Source organism: Sceloporus undulatus, chromosome 4 (assembly GCF_019175285.1).
Source record: "Sceloporus undulatus isolate JIND9_A2432 ecotype Alabama chromosome 4, SceUnd_v1.1, whole genome shotgun sequence".
Lineage (NCBI taxonomy): Eukaryota > Metazoa > Chordata > Lepidosauria > Squamata > Phrynosomatidae > Sceloporus > Sceloporus undulatus.
The window spans coordinates 145063339-145080475 of NC_056525.1; the positions used below are offsets into that span (position 1 = coordinate 145063339).

The following is a 17137-nucleotide window of genomic DNA, read 5'->3' on the forward strand; positions in this document are numbered from 1 at the left end:
CCCTATCCATGCCTTTCCATCAACCCTCTGGCCCTCCATTTCTTTCTCCTTTGTTCACCCACACAACTTCTGCCACTGCTGCTGCTTTTCCTCCTTGCAGCTACACCTACTTGCTTCCCTTTCCATCACCTGCTCATGGGAACAGAAATGCCAACAGCTGCCCTCCTTCTTTTTTGCTCAATCTCTACCTTACCTGCTTGTGTAGCAGCTATCGTTCCTTCTTGCTAGCACTGTCTGTTTTAAGTCTGAAACACCATGCTACTCTTCTTAGGAAAAGAAAAGAACAAGACTTTAAACTAGAGCAGCAGCGGCACTTCTCAAGCAATGGGAGAGATTGGGCCACTGCTATCAATGAGAGCTAATGTCAAATAAAACTTTGGCAGGTTAATATGCCTGCCTCTCTCAAAAGTTTGAAATGCGCTGTATATTACACAAATTACACAATATATATATTGCAAACAAACACATGCGCACAGACGTATATATTTAAAAATAGGCAATAATCCAGCATTAGATTTGCTTCCCTAATAACATCACTCCTAAAATATTTTATTTCCACTAATCTACCTCCTTGGAAAATATTCTCTGATACACCTTCAACCTCCTTATAAATGTTTTGTTTTCCTGCTATCAGTTTGATTGCAATAAGGAATTGGATACAAATATATAACTCTTCTGGATATACTGACAATCTGTCTGAGACCCATTTAACTTAGTAGGCTATATGTTTGTGCAAAGGGTTCTGTTCCTAGGCACTTCACTTCATGCATCTGGGCAAGTAGACTTAAGTCTACAAAGGCTTATGCTACCAACTTCTTTCTTTCTTTCTCTCAGGTAATCTCAAGGGTGCTACAAGATCCTCTTGCATCCAGACTAACACAGCTATATCTTTGAATAGAGATTTCTTATTCATCCTCAAAGAATGTGAGGGTACAAAAATATTAAATGTGTAAATTACTATTAGTATCTGCTTTTCCCCTATTGGAATTTTGGATCACACACTGCAAATAAAAAACTTGCCTGTTCTAACACAAAGAGAAGTTGATTTCTATAAAAAGTCTACATATTATTTATTTTGCATCTCTTCTTTCTTTTCTGTTAGGGTGACAGTGCTGTCCCTCTTAGCAGTAAACATGGCAAAAATTTTAAATCTTATATTTTAATACAGTGCTATTGTTACTTCTACAAAGCCATCAGTAGAGCCATCAGTAGTATATAGTGTACAAGCCAAGAGACAAATTTCTGAACTCAAGGATCTTATAATCCTTAATGTGATCAAGCCTTCTATTTGCCATTGATTTGAATTCAAGCAAGTTTAACATGTTTGGACAAATCTTGAACCAATTTCACACTTGTCCCACACCATATATTCCTCATTCTGCAGGAGCATTATGTAAGTTGATGCACAAGGCAGCACTTTAATTTCAGATTGGCTAGTAATACCATTTCATGGTTTGCAGCTATTATATTCTAATACAGTGCATTAGGTTGCTCTCTGTGTACATTTAGACAGTACTGATGAAGATAAGGACACATGATATCGGTCAATAGTTCATTCAACCTTCAGGCTGTTATAGTGTTAAAGCTCTTTCCTGTTGTAAATGAAATGGGTTTTGTAACCAGAGAAGACTCTAGAAGCATAAACAGCTACTGCCAATGAGGTGGTGCACTGGGAAATCGGAGGCAGCGAGAGGTCACCACCAAGCAGAAACCAAAGGGCAAAGGGACTGTGAACCTTTACAAACATGTTGCTGACAGTAGCTTGACACTTCTAGAGAGTCAGCAACCACACAACTGCACAGAGGAGGCTTCACCTACCTTTCCTGCTGTCATTGATGCATCACATCTCTTTCCTGCAGGAGCGTCAGTTCCTCCATAAATCAGGGATGGGGGAATGCAGCCCTTCAGATGTTGCTGGATTGCAGCTTCCAGCAATCCTAGTCAACATAGTCAATAGTAAGATTGCTGGAAACTGTAGTTCTACAACTTCTGGGGCTTCCACCCCCTTGCTATTTCATCAGTTCCTACAAATAATGTGACATTATTAATAATTTTATAACACTACTAACATACAAGGTTGTTTTTTAAAAATAGGATTGCCAGCTTTTGCTTTCAGAAATTCTGGTAGATAAATCATAAAACAGAGCATGGCAAATCTCTTTAGGAACTTTCCCTTTGCCCTCATGGCTGGTTTTGACAGTTATGGTGGGCTGAGTTTGATCTTCTGTTGTAGTGCCAAATGAAGGAGGCAAACCAAGATGTGGGGGTGAGAGCAGTGCCCATTGTGAGAGCATGTAGAGGTAGAAAGGAACCACATGCATGCATTTTCTCCTTTTTCCTGAGTAGCTATATAAATCTGTTGCAGTCACAAGAGCAACAAATAATCTTGTAGCATCTTAAAGATTATCAAATGTTATTACTGCTTAAATTTTTGTGGCTGCCATAATAAAATTTGTTGTCTTTAAGGTGTGACAAGACTTGTTTCTCCTTCTTTTGTGATATTGATCATCATTAATTCTCGTGAGTGTGGAATGTTGCATACTACCCAAGTGAAGGGATTTTGAGGAAGGAGAGAGGCAACCAAAGGGCACCATAAACTGAGCATAATTAATGTTGCTTAACAGATAACACATGCAAAAACCCATCTCTCAGAAAGTGTAAGTTTGTTTGGGTGTCATGAAGCAACTGATCATTAAAGCTACACCAGCTGTTCTGTTACGGATTTTGTTTGATTGCTCATGCGCAACTTCTTCATAAACATTCTTGGATAAATTTAAGTGACTGACATCCTTTGAGGAATATTTAACTGGACTGCAAAATAAGACAAGAGAACATTTTTTGCAGCTTACAGTAATTAAGTTGCTGTTGTTGCAGCTGGCTGACAGAATATATTATTATACAAACCATCAACCTATCATACAACAAATGACAAGTGAGAAAAATGTTTTGAATGAGTAATAATGGCACTAGATGTTTGTCTTGTTCTGTCAGTCCAATTACAAGGGTTTGATGGTTTAATTGGTCTTCAGACTATTAGCTCCCTAACGTCAATAATTTTAGCGTGTGATGGATTTTTACCAGTCTGTATATCTCAGTGATGCTGGCTTACCAAGCTGAACAGAAAAGAGGCAAGCTAACCTTCTGTTGGAGATTATGTTTTGTGTGGTTGGCTGAAATCTTTTCTAAGAATAAATATATTGCATTTCTTTATTTACTTATTTGGTCATTTCAGTTCATATTCTATCCTGTCTGTGTCATGTAGTCGCTCGAATGTAAACCCTGCTTTGTACAGCAAGGCAACAACTGGGAGAGGGCCAAGAGATGGTGGAACTGTTCAACACCAACTTTGCTTCTGTATTCTCTCAAAAGGAAAAAAGTGCACTAGATGATGAAAATAGAATATGCAGTGAAGGACTGCAGCCCAGAATAGATACAGTGGTACCCCGGGTTACGAAATTAATTCGTTCCGCGGTTAATTTCGTAACCCGAAATACCTTCGTAAGCCGAATTCCCATAGGCGCTAATGGAAAAATAGCTCTCTGCTGCCCTCCGGTGGCGGAAAATAGCGCCGCGGTTTTTTCGTAACCCGAAGAAACCTTCGTAAGCCGAAGCAATAAATCCCTATGGGATTTTTTCGTATCCCGAAAAATTCGTAACCCGGCGCATTCGTATCCCGGGGTACCACTGTATAGAGATAGTAGGGGAATACCTGGCTAATCTAAATTATTCAGGTCTCCAGGGCCAGATGAACTACAGCAAAGGGTATTAAAGATACTTCCAGATGTAATCTCAGAGCTGCTGTCAATAGTTTTTTTTTTTTAAAAAATTCTTGGAGAACAGGAGAGGTCTAGATTGGAGGAACCCTTGCAAAAGGGAAAAAAGAAGACCCAGGCAACTACTGACCAGTCAGTTTGACAACAATACCAGGAAAAAATTGAGAACAGATAATTCTACTGTCTGTGAGCACTTAGAAAGAAATGCTGTGATTACTAAGGTTCCTTATGGGTTTCTCAAAAATAAGTTATGCCAGACTAATTTTATCTCCTTTTTTGCTAGAGTTGTAAGCTTGGTATATCAGGAGAATGCTGTGGATGTATTATATTTTGATTTCAATAAGTCTTTTACATGAAGTCCACAATACGCTTGCAGGTAAACTGGTAAAATGTGAGCTAGACACTGCTACTGTTAGGTGAATTTTTTAACTTGTTGATGGACCAAACTGAAATAGTGTTCACCACTTTCTCTTCCTTTTTGGAAAGAAGTGACTAGCATGGCCCTATATGGATCTTTTTGGGGGTGGTCAGAATATATGAAGACTTGGAGGGGGGGGGGAGACAAAGGGACTTGTTGAGTGTCTGGAAGTGCTGCAACCTCCCAGAGGACTTTCTCCGCAGTCACTCCCACCTTATGGAATGGCCTGCCAGACGAGATCTGTCAAATTATCAACCTAGGTAGCTTTAAGAAAGCTGTCAACACGGATCTCTTCTGGCAGGCCTTCTCGGAATAGCACCTGGCCATGTAAAGATCCCCCATATATATATATATATATATATATATATATATACTGTATATATATATGATTCTGCCCACCGTTATTGTATTATTGTTTTTAGATTTTATTTTTTTGTAATTTTAACTGTTAGAACTGTTTAATCTTTTTTTTAAGAGTGGATATTATATATATTGTTGTATCATTTTAATGCTGTACACCACTTTAATTGTTTTAACAAAAAGCGGGATATAAATAAAAGTTTAATTATTATTTTATTATTATTATTGGGAAAACCTGATCAGGAAAACCCAACCCTTTCCAGTCCCCCCACTCCCCAATTCCCCAAACAGATGCAGAGAAATACTCCCTTTCCCCCAGACTCATCTTCTCCCTACCCCCCCCCCCCATAGCCTTGGTGTCTGGGTGGAGAATGCTGGCAGCTGCAGAGCATTGCCACTATCTTGCAGTAGCTGTATAACAATGATGCTGTCATGCACTGGGACTTCAGGAAGACCCTTGAGGTACTGGAGCAGGCCCTGCCATCAATGATCAGAACAGCTGCTGACACTCTTTGTTTGGCCCCAACCCTTTCCCCCAGCCACTACATGGCCATGGTGGGAGGGTAGGAAAAATGTGAGTTCTGGGGGAGACTCCTTCCCCCATTAGAACATCTTTAAAAATGGCACAATCCCACATCAGAGAGAAAGCTGATTAAATTATTTGTTCTCCCCTGTAGGAATGAATAATTGAAATAGGCACCTTCTTGTCATGAGACAGGAGGGAGATGGCATTGTGCGATAGGTATGGCCAAAGGTGCTATTATCAAACCTTTATGACAGTTTAAAAGTCGCACACGATAAAGTCCATAGTTTCATGCTTTGTTCCTGAAATCTTATGGAATGGCGCACTGCTGGTGTGATGGCTCTACTAGATATCTAATACTATATGGAAAGAGTAATTCTTAGTGGCTGCTCCAGAGTTAACTCTCTCTTCTGGCAGGCCTTTCCAAATTAGAACATCTTTCTGCCTCTTCCTCCCCTCCCTTTTTGTGGAACTCTCATTGATATCTCTTTCTATTTTAATTCCGATTGTATATTAATGGTTTTATACTCTTTCTAGGTTTAATTTCTTTTTAGTGTCAATTGCTTTTAAGATTTGGATGAAGAATGGGGTTTTGCATTTTTAAGCATCTTTCTTTTAATTGTATTTTGCTATTTTTACTGTTGTAATCCACTTGGATTCCTTGAGATTAAGCGGAATATAAATTTATTATTATTATTATTATTATTATTATTATTATTATTATTATTATTATTATTATCTCAGTGCAATCAATTGTACGCATTTTCTAGAAGTGTAAGAAATGGAATTTTTTTGCTGGTTTTTGGTTTTTAGTAGCTACAGTTAAACTTATGCAAGGTAAGAGCATTATGGTAATTTTAGTTAGAAAGATAATACTGTATATTGTTTGGCACCCAAGATAAGTTAACTTACATATGTTCATAGAAGGAAAGTTTCTTATTCCCTTCTTCTCTTTCCTTTCAGCCATGAGCCAGAAGTGTCACCAATTGGTGACACCTAGTGTGCTCTCGAGGGGGGAGATGGTGGTAGTGGCCTGCCCCCCTTGCCCCTTGTGGCTTCAGTGCTGGCATGGTTCCCTCCCTGGGGAGAGAACCAGGCCAGTAACAAAACAACAAAGAGCACTCTCACCCCTCTGCCACCCTCGCCAGCACCTTGGCTCCCTCCCACCTGGTGCAGGGAGGACTGCTGGCAGGAGCCTGCCCTACACCCCCACTGCTCACCCCTTGTGGTTTTGTGACCAGCCTGGCTCCCTCCCCAGGGAGCAAGTTAGCTGGCAACATTACCACAAGGAATGCACTTGCCCCTCCACTGCCACCTTGGATCCCTCCCCAGGGAAGGAGCTGGGCAATGGCAAAGCCATAAGGGGCATGCTCCACCACAGGAGGAGGAGGATCCTGCCACGGTGTCACCCCTCCTGTGGGGCATCACCTGGTGCACTCCACATGCCTTGCACCTGCCCAGTGATGCCACTGCCATGAACAACTCACAGACACCCTCTCTAGATGGTGTGTGTGTGTGTGTGTGTGTGTGTGTGTGTGTGTGTGTACTCCTGAACTATAACGTATGGGCTGCCCTACAGAGAATGGATGCAAACTGCAGGAAAAGAGAATCCATCTCAAAATTAGGAGGAACATCCTGACAGTAAAAGGCTGTTTGATAGTGGAAAACACTCCCTTGGAGAGTGATTGAGTCTCCTTCATTAGAGGTTTTTAAAAACAGAGGCTGGATGGCCATCTGTTGAGGATGCTTTGATTGAGAGTTCCTGCATGGCAGAATGGGGTTGGACTGGATGGCCTTTGTGGTTTCTTCCAACACTATGATTCTATGACACAGAAATGTTTCCTTCAGTCAATTTCCTTAAGTTTTAACTTTTCTCAAATTTCAAGCTCAGTTTTGAACAGTTTTACCCTTCCTTTCAGAAGCTGTCCCTGTACGCAATTAAAAACTGTAACAAATTTAAAAAAACAGAGGAACTTCAGTCTGTGAGCTTGCTTGAATTAGTTTATCTAAAAAGGCAAGGCATAGAGTTTTATATTTGTTTGTGTGTGTGTGTGTGTGTGTGTGTATTTGTGTGTGAGAGAGGTGTCCTTGATCTCAGGATATCAATTTTAAAAACTCAGTACATAAAACAACCCAAATTCACATTGCTTTGAAACTAATTCACTGTTGTGTTGTGTTTTTATTCTTTCCATAGGACATATTACCATTACACAGTATTTACTCAACTATTATCCTGGCCTTGATATTGAAAAAAGGAATGTGTTTGGATTTACTGCGCTCATGAAGTCTGCAATGCAAGGCCGAAGTGACTGCGTCAGAGCCTTAATGATGGCAGGTAAATGGAGTTCTCTGCTTCATTATCCTCATTCCCAGTGAATCATGATAAAGACTAAGCCACAGTGAAGAATGTATAGTTCTTGGCATTTGGTTTGTTGGTAGCCTTGCTTGTTGTTAATCTAGATGGGATAGAGGGACATAAACTGTTGTTACTTACTGTTGTTTTCTACCACTGATTTTCGGAGCTTGTAAACATTACTGAAAAAGCTGCATGTTAATGGCAGTGTTACTTTTCAGAAAAGTAATTCATTGTTCATTACCCATGAGCACTCTGTAACATAATTTGTTAGTAATGTGCTACTAGCCCATTACTTTTAAATTGATTTCTGAACATTTTGTCCAAATGATGTAAAAATACAAGTTTAAAGTAACAAATAAAGGTGCTTTAAATTGCTCGTCATTACTAAAAAACAAATAAGCAAGTGGGACCTGACTTTTAACTTACTACAGTGCGCCTGTGTCATACGCGGGTGCACCATACAAGGCTTTCAGCTTACGCTGAAGCTGAATGCTAAGGCAATGGTTTGTGCACCCGTGGCACCTGTGCCGTGCCACGCCATGCTGCATGCACGAGCCTCATTGTTTTCAATGGGACTCGAGCATACATGATATTTCCCTTATGCAGGTGTGTGTGTTTGTGTCTGGAACAGATCCCCCACGTGAGGGAGGGGCCCACTGTATTTCTACATTTTGCTGAATTTCTGAACATGGATTTCATTAACAAAGCCAAAACATTATTATAGATACAACACTCACACACTTTACTATATTGTACAGGAGCAGATATAACTATGATCTGGGTTTGAAAGTGCTTTTAATTGCCTACAGGGGTAGGGAAAAGTGAGTTTGTAGGCCCCTAATTCACTTCTCATAGGGCATGGTTTCCAGATGTTTCACCATTTTGCTTGCCCTCGTCTGGACACAGCCCAACTTGTCAATATCCCTTTTGAAAGGTGGTGCCCAGATCTGGACACAGTATTCCAGGTGAGAGCTGACTAAAGCAGAATAGAGTGGTACTAATTCTTCCCTCAATCTAGAATTGCATTGGCAGTGCCTAGATTGTTGTTGTTGTTGTCATGTGCCTTCAAGTCGTTTCCAAATTATGGCGACTCTAAAGTGACCCTATATCATGGCTTTTTCTTGACAAGTGTCTTCAGAGGGGGTTTGCCATTGCTATCCTCTGAGGATTAGAGAGTGTGACTTGCCCAAGGTCACTTAGTGGGATTACATGGCCAAGCCAGGATTTGAACCCTGATCCTCAGAGTCAGTCCAACGCTCAAACCATTACACCACACAGGATCGCCACACCAGTATTTTACAGGGAGATTATTCCCCAGTCATGAAAATCTCTGGCCTAAATCCAATTGGTAGTCTCTAGACTACATTCATTGAATTAGTGGGGTTAACGTAAGGGTTGACTTACCATTTGGCAAGTGATTTGGTGGGTCTGCTCTTGTTGGGTCTAGCAGTTGGATTTAATCCTTTGAGTCCAGTGCCAATGAATATTATTATTATTATTATTACAACAACAACAATAATACATTTTATTTATATACTGCCTTTCCAACAGATCAAGGTGGTTTACAAAATGCATAAACAGTTACATAAACAATTACATAACACATACACAACTAAAAATTCATCCCCTTACCTTAATTAAATACAGTTAAATTAATCAAAATACAATTAACATCAACATTCAGTTAAATTAATTACATTAAAATATATTAAAATATACCCTCCCCTACCAGCCAATTGGACTGGCCCTTCCCTTGCTCTCCCCCAAAGGGGTGACCCTGCCACAGCAGGCACCTAGCCTTTATCCCCTTCCCAAGGGGAACAGGTGTTCCTGGTTGGGTACCTGGGTCGTGGTCCTGTTAGGAAGCAGTCTGAGGCCAGCAGTCCACCAGGTGAGATGGAGCATGCAGAGAGCAAGCAGCCAGTCCACACAGCAGCAGGAGGTACTACACATCTCTTTCATGGGGTGGTGGGATGACCTGTTGTTCTCTCCTATTCTCCCACTTTGTGCTGGCTCTCTAGCACAAGAAAGATCCCTGATGGAATGATCCTACTTAGTCCAGCAATGTCTTCCCACAGCAGCCAACCAGATGCCCATGGGATGCTCACAAGCAAGATGTGGGGTCAATATCCTTCCTACAGTATTGTTTTCCAGAGGCTTGCTTCCTCTGATCTGGGCAATAGCACATAGCCATCATGACTCATAGCCACTCATAGCCTTGCCTTCCGTGAATATGACTGCTCCTAGGGCATGGATCACTGAAGGTGGGCCTGCCTTCTTCAGAAAAGGCCTCAGGGAGTGAATCAACCAAATCTGGCAAATGAAGTTCTTTAGCTTTACCATCTCTGCCACTATGGTGTGGATATCCAGGCAAATCATTAGGTCCTGGAATGATGGTGGATGCAAGAATATCTGGATAACTGGAAAGTGTTACACTGCTGGCCTGTGAAAGCTTTGGGTTCCAAAGAAGTGGCAGCGGTGGGGTAGGGTTTTTTTTTATAGAGGATTTAGGGCACAGCAGGAAGCAGGACAGGTTTGACCAAATGTTCTGTGATGGAATTAGTTTTCAAACACAATAATTACAGCAGTCCATGAATGGATAGATTTGCCAACAAAACCTCAGCTTTCTTGAAGTGTGGGTTAAGGGAACTCAATTCTTTCCTCTTAAAAAGGCTCTTTTGTTTATGGAAATTTGTTCACAGAGGTATTTCAAGAGTTTCTGTAAGATGAGCATTTTTGGTGTATTTCAGGTCACCAGGGAACTTGGGTTAATAGCAAAGTGAGATGGATCATTAGTGCTTCTCATTTTAGGGAAGCTGTGAAGACGAGAGTTACTGGCCTGAAATTATATTTAGAAATAATTCATGGATTAACGGATGCTTAGCAATTGCTAGAAATAATGGAGTGTCTAGTGTACTAAAGAGGATGAAACAGGGATTTATTGTTGAAAGGTTCAGAAGAAAGAAGACTTAGCTTTTGTGTCCTTATTTTGAAAGATGTAAAAGTAACCCTAACCTATTCCAAATCCTAGTGATTACTCATTGCTTTAGCAGATATCACAGTACTGTAATTCATGCAATGGGGTAGAAATATATTCACTTATTCAAATAGCTGGAAGGTCCCAGTAAGGAGATATGACTAATGTGATAAAATTGAAACATGGCTAACATATGGTGACAACGTCCCCAGTATTTCTTTTTAAAGCACAAATCTGTAATTCTGGCACCAAAATGGAAATAATAAAAGTAAAAGCTCCCATGAACCAAGTCTGCAGGACTGTATCACATGCCTGCCAGCATAACACAGTAGCCCTTCAGTGGAACTGCTGTGCTAACAAAACTGCCTTTTTAAAAGCAACAGAAAGGATCAGATATTCCATTTGACTTAAAACTCCCCTGATCTTTTGCTGAGAAGAGTGTGTATCTGAATCTAATAAACTATTAATATTCCATACTAGTAGGCCTGCTTATATTACTTATTTTGAAAAACCATTGAGTTTGAAACGTTAGATTTCTTTTAAGTAAATCAGACCAAAGTTGGAATGGACATGTTTCTTAAATGATGGCTTGCAGACATGATGTACTTTGGAATGGCAACCAGAATGTCATGTCACTTGAAAGAGGGACTTGAATATTCATGTGTGAGCCAAGTGGCAAAGTGCCTAACCTCATTTATGTTCATGTGGGATTGGTTTGAAAGAAGTTACAGTAGTTGTATTACATGTGATATTCTCTTGCGCCTATGAACCAAGTCTGCAGAACTGTATCAGCAACTCCTGCATCCCAAATAGATTTTTTTGAGAGTTTGAGATTTCCCAGATAGATAGAATCATAGAATCATAGAACAGAGTTGGAACAGACCGCAAGGGCCATCCAGTCCAACCCCCTGCCATGCCTGAATTTTTCCACAAGATTTCAGTTTCCTGTGGAGTGTTATTTTGTTTGTTTCAGTGATGTCTCCAGTACCAACCCTCTCGACCTCAGAGGAAGGTAAAGGAAAACCTCCTCTGAACAAATCTTGCCAAGAAAACCCCATGATAGGTTCACCCTGTGTTAATTTGACAGTCATCCAATTAGGCAAATACTAAGCGAACAAAGGAAACACACAGGTTGCTTACATCTAAATGATATTACACAACTAGAGCCTCAGTCCTCACAACTGTATTTCCTGTTAAAATATTATAGAGAAGTAGTATTTATTCACCTAACTCATCTCTTGGGACATACATGAGATTAGAAATTTGACAAACTCCTAAAGATAGTGTTTATTATGCATTCCCACAATTTGGTTCTGCATCTGTGCTGAGTATGCGCAGAAACCTTTGTTGATTTAACTTAGACTATTCCTGCCCCTCTTTTCAAGCAGCAGCCTCTCTACACCAGGCCAAGGCTGCTGCTGGTGAACAGCCTCCGTTCACTTTTCTTCTAATTTCTGCTACCATGTGTCTTTCATCTATATGTTCTTCACCTAGCCAAGAAACATGGGTCAGGATTTTTAAAATCACAATATGCTGTGACAGAGCTAGCACAGTCAAAAGTGGAAGGAAGACCAATACACAGAGAGAGATACTATTTTTCTCATCATATCAGCTTCATTCAACAAAATTCATATCAGTTACAAAATTTGTATGAGTAAATTTGTTAACAGTGGAGTGTGCAGTGTTTCAGTGCATCATCTTTGTATGATGTACTTATTTATGTATTTGATTTATATCCCTCCTTTCTCTCAAGGCAATGTAGAGCTTGCAATACTAGTTCCATAGGCACACATTGGAGTTTCATTGGAGAGACAGTTAATCTCAGGGTGCTCTTTCTCTAACAGATCAGGGTGCAGCCTCCATTCTTTTTTTTGGTTGGAAAGTTGAAGTACCTTTTCAATACAGTTTTCCCTGAACAACCCCACCTCTGTTACATAATGCCTTTCAGACAAAATGGAACCTGCTGAGTTGGGCTCCTTGGGAAGCACAAGAAATTAAAGCAAAACTGTGCTTTCCTGTCCACCTCAGTAGTAGCAATATCGAGAACGTGCTGTGCATTTAAGTTCTGTAACATCTGAACTCTATTAGTTTTCTACTACATCGTGGTGTGGATATTTTTCTACAGTTTTCTGTTTTATTAATATTATTTGGTACTTTAATCTTTTAAAAAATTGAATAGAATATGTTTTGTGGACATGTTTTTTTTTTAAAAAATCTGTTTCAGTGATGTCTCCAGTACCACCTTCTAGGTGTTAACAGTCATCCATTTAGCAAATACTAAGCAATCAAAGAAAACACACAGGTTGTTTACTTCTAAGTGATGTGACACAACTAGCCCCAGTCCTCACTACTATGTTTCTTTGTTAACTGAAAATGGAGAAGCAGAATGAGACGAGTATTTATTCACCTGCTTCATCTTTTGGGACATAAATGAAATGGTTAACCCTGTCTCCATGACAGGAGAGTTAGGAATACTAACTCCTTGACAAGAGTGCGAGAAGTTTCTGCAGATGTCTTTACACAGGCAGATGCCCTTTTTGTGTGATTGCACAAAGGACTCTTAAGACCATCAGTTAACTTTCTGTTTATTTTTGGTGCTCCTGACCGATTATCTGGAAAAAAAAAAGCTGGAAATGTGGTGGTGGTGGTGGTGGTGGTGGTGATGATGATGATGATGATGATGATGATGTTTTATTGATATGCTGCCTTTCCTGTAGGATGAAGGCAGCTCACAACACAGGAGCAGAAGAGCTTGACATCCTAGAATAGGGAAAACAATCAGTTTTACTGAGTTTGCCTAAAATAAAATAAAGCAAAATGAGATGTGAAAGAATTACAAAATATCACATTTCACCAAGTATAGAAATGCAGTACAGAGGTCAACATCTTAAATTTCACATAAGATAAATTTTACATAAGTGTAAAGAGGTAAGAGAGGAAAGTGGAGCCATGGAATCTGCCTGTCATCTCCCACTTCTTCCTGCTTCTATGGCAGAGGGTGCTTTTGGAGATACCTTTCACTCCCTCTTACTCAGATATAGTCACACATGCTCAGATATAGTCACACATTAACCTCTTAACCATTCATGAGATTAGCCTAAATCCACAGACTAGAGTTTCAGGCTGTACCATCTGCTTTGGAAGCATTGTTAGCAAACACGTTTCACATCACATTTGTCCTTTGACTACTTTTGTTTTATTTTTGCTAGTGCTATCTTTACTGGCTGTTGAGTATACTTTGGTTGTTGTCAGCTGCCTTTGAGTTAACCTTAAAGTATGATTTATTTTGCATTATATGTCACCATGAATAATTGAAAAGTAGTAAAGAGTATTTTTAGAAGATGATGCCCTTTGTAGACATATCATTCTCATTTACCTGCCTATGATCCAGTCTGTCCCTTTTTGGAGCTATCCACAGTTGCAGTATGTACAGTATGTGTGTTTATGGGTGGGGAGTGTGCAAGAATGACTATTCCTTCTTTCTGCATGAGGCAAGATTCACTTCAATACCATGCTGTTTTTGAAATGCAGTTCTTCCATTGATTATATCTCCCTTTACTGCTTACCCTAACTCCTAATGGTGATTTTTTGCTTTCGCAAACATTCTACCTTTAAAAAATTGCATCCAAATGCAATATGAAATAGATTTTAAAAATGTGTGGCCAAAGGCTGTAACTACAATAAAAGCTTAAAAAGTAATGTGAGAAGAGTGCATGAGATGGAATTATATTTTCTCAGGCGGAAAACACAGAACAGCCAGTTATTCATGATGGCTACTCCGACACCTGAAAGTTATAACCTAGGTGCAGAATTTAAGTGAGTGTTCCTCAAAACCAGGTTGAAATTTACTGTACTATTAGAGTAATGAGATTATGCTAGATAAATAGCTTAAGCTTTAAAGGCTGCAGCTGCACTAAAGTAGACACTTTCAAAATACTTCCCAGAATCCAAATGTTAAAAAGTATCTTATATAATATTAACAAAATATAGCATAAAAAACCTAAGGTTGATATATAGTTTTGCAAAACCCACATTCAGTAGGGCCATGAAATACAAGCTCTACCAGCAAACGGGTTGCTGTTGTGTGCCTTCAAGCTGTGTCTGACTTGGGGCAACTCTAAAGTGAACATATCGGGTTTTCTTGGCAAGATTTGTTCAGAGGAGGTTTTCCTTTGCCTGCCTCTGAGGCTGAGAGACTGTGACTTGTCCAAGGTCACCAGGTGGGTTGCCATGGCTGAGTTGGGATTTGATCCCTGGGCTTCAGAGTCATAGTCCAACACTCATACCAATATATCACACTGGCTCACGCATGTGATAATTGCTGCACATGACAGACATCAGTCTAGTTTATGAGGGTGCTGCTAGTTGGAAGGCTAATAGCATTAACTTAATGCTCTGCATTGTCCATCTGCTAGCTCTAAATACAATTCTGTGTTGGCTGTTAAACGTCTACCTAAATATGTGTCATAGCTCAAAATCTGTGTTATATAAGGTGATATATATCAGTTCAGGATGCTCCTAACTTGACATATACAATGTGTCCCTGTGTCGTCTCTACAATTAACTTTCTCTCTTTCTCTCTTCTTTGAGGGGCAAACATTAATGCAACAGACCCAGGGCGTGGGTTCACTCCTCAGGAATGGGCATGTTTCACTGGAAGAATAGATGCTGCCTATCTTATGCAGAGACTTATGGACAAACCATATGCAGAACAATTTTGTGACCACTTTGAGCTAGAGTGGCCAAAGATGAAGGAACTTCTTGCCAAGGCTGCAGAGCGAAAAACCTGTTTGCAAAAGATCTCAGAAGGCGTGCGGTCAGTAGTAACTTTCAAAGCTTCCAATGGCCCTGAAGAAGATGGTGCACTGGATCATATGGTTAGAGTGACAACAAGTCTGAGGAGCTCTTTTGTTGCCATAGCTTGCAGGACGGTGTGCCCTGGTAGCCCACCAGGTCTAGGCAAACGCAGGCCTGCTGTGCAAGAGATCCTTAGGAAACAAAGAGCCAAGGAAATTAAATCTTTAGAGAACAAGGAACATTTTAACAGTTATGAGAGGCTGTTTCAGAACTCCAGAATCACATTAGTCACCAAAAGGAAAGAGCGACGAGCCAGCCTGCAACCATCCAGTCTAAATGTACCTCAGGTGAGCATTGTGGTTTCAAGGAAATCCAGCCTGTTGCCACTGCACTTGCTGAGAAGAAGCAGTGTGCGCCCTGGATTTGTTATCCCCAAAGTCCGCATCAGTAAGGCGCCGGACCTACTTTCCAACCAGAGAAAGTGAGGCGGAAAAGTACTGCCAGTGAGGGGACATACCTGGAGATTCCCAAATGGAGGTATAAAGAGCTGAAAGAAGAGGAAGAAGGCAGAGGAAGAAGAAAAGAGAGATTAGAAGAAGCCCAGAAACAGAAACAAGGGTCTTCTCGAAAAGCAAGACTTGACATCAGTGGTATTGCCATTGCTCTAAACTTCAGACCAACACCAGTCAAATCTAGCCTGTTGCCACTGCACTTGCTGAGAAGAAGCAGTGTGCGCCCGGATTTGTAAAGTAAAAGCTGAATGACAGTAATTACTTAAGAAGAGAAATCAAAGAAACTGAAGGCACGGTTCCAAAGTACAACTGACACATGAAGGGTTGTTTAAGAATATAAGGAAGAGGATTTGGGAATATGTTTAAGGTGGAAAATAGGTGTTTCATAGATTATAAAACAGCCAGGCTCAAAAAGGTAGGACAAGGAATAATGGAATAAAATTCCAAGAACGAAAAGACAGAAAAAATATCCCAGAGGTGTAGATTAGCCATAAAAAATAATTAGTCAATAGACATACTTACAAGGGAATCATTATATGTTACTGTTATTTAAAGCTTTTTATTAGATAGATTTTAGATTGTTAGATTTTTTTTATAATAGATTTATATTATTGTACAACTGTGTTGTGGGCTTTTCCCTACTGAGTGAAAATAAAGGGCTTCAGTTTGCTGCCTTCCATAAGAAACTTGGATACAGTGCTGAACCCCTCCATACAGAATGCACACATCCAGGGTAATTTTGCAGAAGAAACTAACTATTGATAATACTGTAATTATATTTAATTATTAATAATAAAAAACATTTACGGTACTTCTTACTGAGGAATGAGATTTTACTGTGCCGATTTCAAAACTACGTGCTGAAAGATGTACAAAGTGGACATATTCTGCAGCAGACTACAACTCTCCTAGGGATTCTGTTCAATTATATGCTTAACTTGTATCACATTTAAATCTGTGCTTCCTCACATGAAGCTTAGGGCATTTTGTACTCAGTCGAAATCATACTGGCAGATGCACTTACTATTTAGACCGGGGTATTTTATTTGTTTATTTGAATGTTTGTATCCTGTGTTTCTCAATTTAAGTAATTACAAGTGGCTTCAAATACAGCTAAAAACTCAGTGAGTAAAACCATACAAGTGATTTATTTGCACTGTAATTATGTTTTCTTTCATGTTGAGTAGCATTGGAAAGTATAAATTTTCTGTGAAGTCAACATAGCATTAAGAGTAATTCTTCCCAGACATCAAAGGGAATAATGAACAAAATCCCAAATTAATAATATCGCTTATCAATGAAAGATGAAGGAGGCAGTTTCTATAGCACAACCCATTGAATGGTAGCCTCTACAGCAATCTTGTAGGTCTACTCTAAAGTAAGCAACCGCTGAATTCAGGGTGATTTAGTTCCACATGCAT

The 17137-nt window shown here is 39.8% G+C and overlaps 1 protein-coding gene across 1 annotated transcript in view; it reads left to right on the forward strand.

The window, feature by feature from the left end:
* Positions 1–16000, forward strand: part of ANKRD33B (ankyrin repeat domain 33B) — a 46377-nt gene extending 30377 nt beyond the window's left edge. Inside the window, 3 exon segments of the mRNA XM_042461248.1 lie at positions 7269–7409; positions 14998–15660; positions 15663–16000. Of these exon segments, the coding sequence (XP_042317182.1) occupies positions 7269–7409; positions 14998–15660; positions 15663–15952 (1094 nt within the window). The 3' untranslated portion in view covers positions 15953–16000.
* Positions 16001–17137: the final 1137 nt, after the last annotated feature.